The sequence below is a fragment of the Zerene cesonia genome, chromosome 6, assembly GCF_012273895.1.
Source record: "Zerene cesonia ecotype Mississippi chromosome 6, Zerene_cesonia_1.1, whole genome shotgun sequence".
Taxonomy (NCBI): domain Eukaryota; kingdom Metazoa; phylum Arthropoda; class Insecta; order Lepidoptera; family Pieridae; genus Zerene; species Zerene cesonia.
Genome location: NC_052107.1, coordinates 6,020,114 through 6,028,601, shown reverse-complemented (window position 1 = coordinate 6,028,601; position 8,488 = coordinate 6,020,114). Strand labels below are relative to the sequence as shown.

Below are 8,488 nucleotides of genomic sequence, written 5' to 3'. Positions count from 1 at the left end.
ATATAGGTATATACATATATATGCATATACATATTCAATACGTAATGCGTTTTAAGGAATTTTAATTTTATTTAAATCTTCGAACGTGAAAGAAGCCGCGGGTACTACTAGGTCTAATATAATAATGATTCACCTTATTAGATGTCACAACGTATAATGAAATAGTTGCATACAATGGACATGATTTGCGCGTGGATAACGTCATCGAACCTTAATTTAAACATCGAAATTCAAATATTATGTACTGTATAGATTTATATCTCAGATCTTATTATATTTTGTTATAAAAAAATGTTATTGTATTTCGTTTTATTTGAACGTAATTTTAACAGATATATGCCATTGCCATTTATACAATTGACAAATTGTTTTTAAACGAGAAATACGACTCAACCAGCGTTAATATCTAAATAAATACAAACGATATGAAAGTGATCAATCATGTGCCATAAAAGCGCCTTTAAAATAAATAGTAGCAATACTCATTCGTAAAAGCTAACATTACAATCATTGAAAGGATATTCATTTTCTTAGTACGCACTGCCTATTACATTATTTCGCAGGAATACAGTTAAATGTATACGGCTACGCTTCATTAATTATTATTATATGAGCAATAAGTTAGTTAAAACGTTTTCGTTATAAATAAGCCAAATTGTAATAAAGTAAAATTAATGAAAAATATATTACGCTCGAAATCTACTTAAATATAAAACCTTGATTTCTTATTATTGATTTTATAAATTTCAGATGGCAAACCACGCAATTGTAATCCTGGGCTGTTTCTTACTGAGTATTCTTCTTCAAGTAAGAGCCGACGCAGCAGAAATACATGAAACTTTGCAAGAAGAAATTAGTCCAAAATTAGATAGCAAACCGAATGTGGCCGACGAATTACAGAAAAATTCTAAAGATAGCAATTTTGCACAACGTGAGAAAAGATTTTATAACTATTTCGATTACAACTTTGGTTTCAACTTTAATTCCCAGATTCCATCATACACTAAGAGAGATCAATCTTATCAGGCTGGAAATTATGGTGTAGAAGATCAATTGGACTTGATATTTAAAAAATTACAAGAAATTACGAGCACTGCTAATAGACGGTCTTATTTACCTCCGCCGCCACAAATTCCAAGACCGGCATTCATACCATTCTTATATGTACCAAAAATGGAATGTCAATGCCCAAATAATAATGAGCAATCCACGACAAGTCCCCCATTATCAAAGAATCCAGTATCACAAAATACTAAAAACGATACAGACAGCACACCAAAAACCGAAACCATGCCTAAATTCCCAACCAGATTACCTGAAATTGACGAAATGCGTGATACAGAAGACAATGATTACGATTATGGAGATGACTCGGACGGCGCAAGACCAATCTCATTGAAAAAACCTGTTAAACCGAGTCAATCATCGTCTAGACCCTCGCCTCCTTTAGAACACGGGAGTAACCAAGCAGGTCTGGAATCTGCCTCGGAGACACAGAGCGCTGATGCGCTTCCACAGGCGTTTTCGCCCGACAATGATTCAGTGACATCTTCAGAAAGCATTTCTGTATGTGAAAGTGCCTCGATATTCTGTTGTCATCAACCTCAAGTATCTTACGAATGTTTCACGGCACAGAGTTGTGTTAACCCAGTAGAACTTGTTGAACCTTGTGATCCTCAGTCACTTTTGAGGACTATTAAAAAGTTGCAACATTTATATAATTTAAAGAAAATTGTCGCAGGAAGCTAATCAACAAACTCGTTGTTTATGTCATACTCTATGTTATTTATAATATAGAATTATTGTCATGGCATTTAAGAACTAAATAGCAAAATAACTAGAAACGACTACGTCTTAATAGCTTAATGTACATGAGAATATGAATAATAGATTGATCAGATTTAAATATCAAACCAAACTTTTTATGAAAAAAAAGTTTAACACTTACTCATTAAAGACAGTTCCTATTGTTCAATTAATAAGGAATTATTGTGTACTAACAAAATAATATAATCGCACTAGTCGCCTTCTTAATGCTTATTACTATTAAAGGAAATGTATTAGAAATATTAATATAATGAGAAACCAAATAGTATCATCACGACTAACAAACACACGATTTATTGCAAAACCAGGTAAGTCCATTTATCATATTATTTCTTTCTGGACGAATGAGTCAAAGAGTCGTGATGGTACTTGAAATGTTTGATGATTTGTTCTATATCGATGTAATAAAGTAGAGACTACATACAATTGTTTAAATTAAGGAGACAATTAGTAGAAATCAAGAATGAGTATGGTTTATGTATGTCACTGTTAGATTAAAAACACTGTTTACAAAATAATTTGCGAAATTACAAACTGACGAAAAATTGTGAACTGTACCAAACCATTTACAATTTAACACAATATTTTTCGTTTCTTTATAATCTGTCCACTGCAAACCGTTAAATTGAGAACTGTACGAAACCAGTTAAAATGAAACGTAATACGTTTATAGTTAGTTTATAATATGTTCATAGCAAACCGTTAAATTTGTCGTTTCGTAAGCGTTCGTGTAATGGTTTGGTACAGTTCACAATTTTTCTTCGGTTTAGAAACACGGGGGATATATATTATAAACTAACATTGTTTGTAATCCTTCTGTGATGTACATGTAAGTAATAAGTAATTTATATTATAAAAATGTATGACATGTAAGCAAATTAATTTTTGAGACAGACGTTTTTTCTTTTTATATTTGTCCTGCTGCTCCTAAATTTGTTTATGACGTAAAAATTATCATTAATGCAGAACATTGCCAATGTAAACAAAGTAATCTGTTTATTGTGGTTACAACGAAGTCACATCTATTAGCGTACCCATTATTTTAATGATGTTTCTTAATACAACGTGTTTCGCATGAGGGTACTTAAATTTAAAATAATTTAATTATATAATACATATATGAAATGTTTCTTTTTTGCTTTGTGTCTCAGTAGAAGTATAATGAGGCTGAATGAAAAGTTATCAGATAAGCATTCTTATAATACTAATAATGAAACAGTTAAATTAAAGTAAAACAGATCTTTTCTCAGGTCACATTACTTAGCCGTAATAAATATATAAATAATAAAAAACGGGTTTCTAATAAATTATTACAAAATCTGACCATAGAGAAGTTAATACAGAAGATACTGGCCTTTTTCGAAATAAAAATCTTTTTGTTTGCTATTTGTTCTTTTATTTTGACTAAAACTCAGTTTTAAACTTGAAGATACGTGGCAAGGGGTCGTACATATATTGTACGATCTAATTTCTGAACACACAATTAATAGAGATAAAGATGTGGGTACTCTATTGTTTTTGTTTGTAAGTCTCAACCAATATGTATCCTCTGTTCTAAGTGATATTCACTTATGGATTTATTTCCTGAAATTGACAAATAATCATGTTCGCTAATGTCTCTGTGAAATTTTAAAGTTGTATATAAATTTAATAAAGATTTTATTGTATCTGCTATTTTCACTTAATTATGGCTGAAAAATTACCAAACATGGAACAAGATTTCAGAAAAAAGAAACTACGTAATAACATGTAATAATATTTTTTTGCATTGTACATATAAGTGAAGTCCCGTGTCCCCTACTGGGGAATGGGCAGATATTTTCTTAATGGACAAGTAGGTGATCAGCCTTCTGTGTCCTGCCAGACCGAGACATTTTTTTTTTATTGTCCCACCGGGAATCGAACCCAGGACCCCTCGGTTCTACGCTCACGCGTTTACCACTGTACCAAGGAGGCGTATTGTACATATAAACAACAAAAATTCTTCGTAAGAAAACATATCAAACTTATCATAAGCGTAGTTTTTAAAAATATTTAATATAATAAGTTTTTTTGTCATAATAACACTAACAATCGCCTGCAATAACAGTTGCTCGCAATAACAGTCGAGCTACATAGGTTTTAAGGTTCATTTTCACATACTACTGTTACCTTAAGGAAACTTAGTTATTCAAAACTAGCTTCCCGTATCCGTATCGTTTTTACCTTTTAAACCTTCCCTTGACTATTCGGAATGCACCAAAACCATGATTATAAAAATCAGACCAGCCACTCACGAGTTTTAGCGAGACTAACGAACAGCAATTTATTTTTATATATTAGATTAGGGACAGTTTTTTGTTGAGAGTCACCTGTCACGTGATAACTATATTATAATCTATGGTAAGCTGTGCTACATACAAGCTACCATATGATCCTTATTCTTAAATTTAATTTTTCCGTCTTTTCCCACTTACAATCATTTGTTCTAATAAGAACAGTATCCAACTTGAAATCGTATATCGAATAAAATGTAGTATTTCGAAACATTATTTGTGCTGGGCGTTTTGATTACTCACATGAATTGTAACACGAAAATACCTAAAACTATACAAAACACGTCCCTAGCAGTTGTGCCGGACCCCACGTACATAATCATCATAATATGTGGTATAAACATTACGAATAACTACTCTTAAGTAAAGTTAAAAACAGCGCACCTCTTGTTGTTATTGTGAAATATCAATAATTAACAATGTAAAGCAGAATCGTGTGTTAATGCCCCGAATTGGATCTCTCCTAACCACAATTCAATTATAAATAAATATAACACACATGAAAACACCGTTACATTTTATGTTTACAAATTCAGAGCGTCTCGCTTTCTGTAATCAAAACATCCCTTAAAATAGAATAGATCTACAGAATGGAACTCATAAGACTCAATTAATTTCTAATTAAGCTCTAGAGCAGATTCCTAACTACTATTTAATTAATTAAGCTATTTTCAACTATGAGAAATGTCTTAGTAAAGTCAAATTTACCTTGAAGTTGATCAAATATAAGATTCCAACGACCTTATATAAAAATATAAACATGCATTCAAATGTTGGAATAGATTTTTTATAAAGAATTAGAATGAGCTGGTTACGCTATTTTAAATATCTATATTCGATTTCTTTTAAGTTATTAGTCTGCGTTATTACTTATTATCGAATATACATAACATACATATTCATAATTACTTGTTTTTTTTGTTCAGCACTTTTTTCAGCCTATCAATCTGAGAAAAACTGTATAAATATTTGTCATTATCCTGTGGTATACAAAGAATTATTTAGGAAATAACATTATAATAGCGACTTTGATGATTTGTTAAGAATAGATTAATAGAACTTAATTTTTTTAAGCTTTGTTCATAAAGTAGTGGCTGAACGCGTAGGTATTTAAATATTTAAGGTATATTCAATAATTCCAGGAAGTTCACATGTCATACGAAACTTAGTCCGCGACGATGACAAATCCAAAGTTAAGTCAGGTTTGTCCCAGGATAAATTCGACGAAAAGCAAAAATAGATGTAAGTATACTTGTACGATTTATCTATAAAACAGCTATATTTATCATACTGACATAAAGTTACATACGTTTAAAAATGGGAAAAATTTCTCATATATATAAGATATATAGACCAGCTCCAAGATATATAGAAAATTTGGATTCTGAACATGGACTGGCCCACTTGATCGGGAATCGAACCCGGAAGTTTCTCGTCAACATGCAGCGATGAGGTGAGCCAACCACTAAGCTAAAGCTGTGTCGCTGTATTTATTACGTCTCCGGCTCACCAATGACGCATTCTAGTTGAACCTATTGTACGGATAAATCGAGTAATACTCATTTCTGTTTATCTATAAAAAATAAATCGTTCAGAATATAATGACAGTAAGTAGATGTTAAGAAGTGTTTTGGTAAAAATGTAATGTAATTATCCTTTCACCTTATGACTTAATTTGTTTCACAGATGGATCATTCAAGTTTACTTTACATCAGTGCAATTGTAACTGTTTTACAGTACGCTCAAAGTGCTCCGAGTGAGTTGCCAAAGGTAAATGTCCAATCGCAAGGTCAGTATACACAAGCTGTATCAAATAAAGGGAGCCTTGTAAAAGAAGATGGCCTTTCTTCAAGATTCCCAGCCATTGAAGATGATCGCCTCAATTGGGGAGTTATGGTTGACCCTTTGATTCACGAAAATGAAGAAGCATTTAACAGACCTATAACTATAAGAAGAAAAATACTTAAATCAAATAAAATCGCAAAAGGAACAGTTTTAATGAATGAAGAAAGGACACCACCACAGAATATTGATACTAGTAAGAACAATAAAGTTAATATTGGGCCCCAGTCGATTGCTTCGTCAAGTAGCAAATCCAATACAGATGTTGTTGACGGTTTGCAGATTGCTAGAAAAGCCTTAGAGAAGCCAAAACAAGATAGAACTGCCATACAATGTGATGCAGCTATTATTTCTTGTTGTAGTAATAAACGAGAGCTGCAATGGCAATGCCAAATTGCAAAGGAATGCTTGTCAAGTTTCAGTGTTTGTGAAATACCAATTATACAAAGATCCATAGATAATATGATATTCTTTTATATGGATTCGTCTTAGAGTAATGAAAATGGGGCTGTGTATGGCCTTTTAATAAAAATAATAGATGTGTTTATACGTACATATTAAATAGCAATGTGATAAGAACAATAGATAGGTATAATAATGTAATTATTGTGTTAACGAACAATTTATATTTACAAGTGAACCAGCACGACTACTCTTTGAAGTATTTAAAGGGATCATAATAGACGATTATATAAAAAGCTTCTATGGTAAGTAAAAAGTCATGGATTTTTTTTTTTCATATGTAACTGCTACATTATAGTAGATACTCTCTCTATTTTATTTCTTTTTGTTGATCTTATTTGATAATTTGTTGATTTATTATTATGTTGTAAATGTTGTAAACGTATAATGTAAATTGGTAAAATAATTGTAATTACATATATAAATGACTTGCTTCATTATATAATATAATTTATTGTTCCTTTATACGTCTACACCTATCATAGCACAAAATAAATATAGAACTGAATAAAAAATGCATTCATTAATTCATTTGTAAATTAGCTTACATTAGCTTATATTCTTCCTTTTTTAACAACTTTATGTGTATTATTATCTAAAACAGCTTAAGATTCGCGGTAATTTCACTAAGCCCAAATACGACGACTTTAAAACCAGTTTGAGAATGTTTCTTTCTTTAATAATATTTTAAATGTTCTTTCATGGAGTCGTGGTTATAATATATATTATTTTTGTCTTAGTCTAATCATTTAGCTCAACTTCATAATACGTGGAGTCATGTTCTTGTACGTACAAAGCTAGTGATAACAATTTAAAATTTAAGGAAAATCTGCTTATTTGAAACAAGATGAAGTCTTTCTGTAATCACATGTCCGACATTCGGTTTGCGCATCAGACGTGCGTGGAAACTGGTTTTGTTTAAATATAATATTTTTATTATGTGAAGTTTAGTGCACGATTAGGAATTTGAATAAAAAGAATAGTGAAATTATGCGAAGGAAAACTGTTCATGACTTACACATTTGCTTAAATTAACTTTTATATAATTATAAATTGGTACGTATGGTTTTATTTATATGAGAGTTTAGAATGGTTAATTAACATAGGTATCTTTTAAAATCAGTACAGTAAACGAGTTTTTATGTTTTTTTTTATTATAATTAAAGACCACTTACACTTACACCAATACAGAACAATTATAGAAAAAAAAAAACAATTTCCATATATACGTGCAATACTTAATTAAAGACTGACAACGCATGCATAAATAGAATAGTAAACGATTATGAAAATATGGGTTATGTTCTACAACTATTTGTTGTATACAACGTAGATACTACATAATACATGCCAAACTAATATTATCCTCAAACTGGGGAAACCCAGTACGACTAACTCACGGCCAAACGACAATTTCCATTTATGTTACACACAGCCAGTGAACCATTGATGAAGGTTAAAAATTGACGTGAATAAAACGTCATGCTTTGTCGCTAGCAGTTTATTTTAGTTTTTATTCCATTACAGAGATGGCGTTACTTGGTTATACGTGTTTCTTCATCCTTTGCACCTTACAATGTGCTTACACACGTGAGCCGCCACCAGTTGTGTCTAGTCCACCTCAAACGATAACAATTAGAAGTCCAGCGAATCTAACATATGAAGAATTATCGTACATATTGAAAACAAGAAACGGCATAGCAGAAAAACCTCCGAAAACTCTGACGCCGTGCGCGCGGGCAATACTCGGATGCTGTGATGATAAAAAAGTCATGAATGAATTCTGTTCAGAATCATTGAAATGTGGCGCTTTCTTCTTCGACAATAACCCTTGCGAGGACAAGTTCATAATCGATGCCTTGAATGCGGCAAAAATTTTTTATGAACAATTTAACAAAGTTTAAACTATCCAATGTAAAGGTAAGTTTGTTTTTCTCTGAGAGTGAACACTGAACAGTCGCGCCAAAATTTAAATGAAGATCAATCAGTTTTTCTAAACGAAAATGAATTGATAAAACAGTTACTAAATGACAAAAGGTTCA

General features: G+C 31.4%; 2 protein-coding genes across 3 annotated transcripts in view; both read left to right on the top strand.

Annotated features, from left to right (window-relative positions):
- Window positions 1–2,907, top strand: part of LOC119840493 — a 76,888-nt gene extending 73,981 nt beyond the window's left edge. For both annotated transcript variants that reach the window (XM_038367132.1, XM_038367131.1), the window contains exon 2: window positions 751–2,907. In XM_038367132.1, coding sequence (XP_038223060.1) covers window positions 751–1,749 — 999 coding nt within the window. In that variant the 3' untranslated portion in view covers window positions 1,750–2,907. The remainder of the gene's footprint in view (window positions 1–750) is intronic.
- Window positions 2,908–5,633: 2,726 nt separating this feature from the next.
- On the top strand, window positions 5,634–6,973 carry LOC119840414. The gene is made up of 2 exons (XM_038367014.1): window positions 5,634–5,749; window positions 5,829–6,973. The coding sequence occupies exons 1-2, from the start codon at window positions 5,744–5,746 to the stop codon at window positions 6,474–6,476; spliced, it is 654 nt and encodes a 217-aa protein (XP_038222942.1). The 5' UTR covers window positions 5,634–5,743; the 3' UTR covers window positions 6,477–6,973.
- Window positions 6,974–8,488: the final 1,515 nt, after the last annotated feature.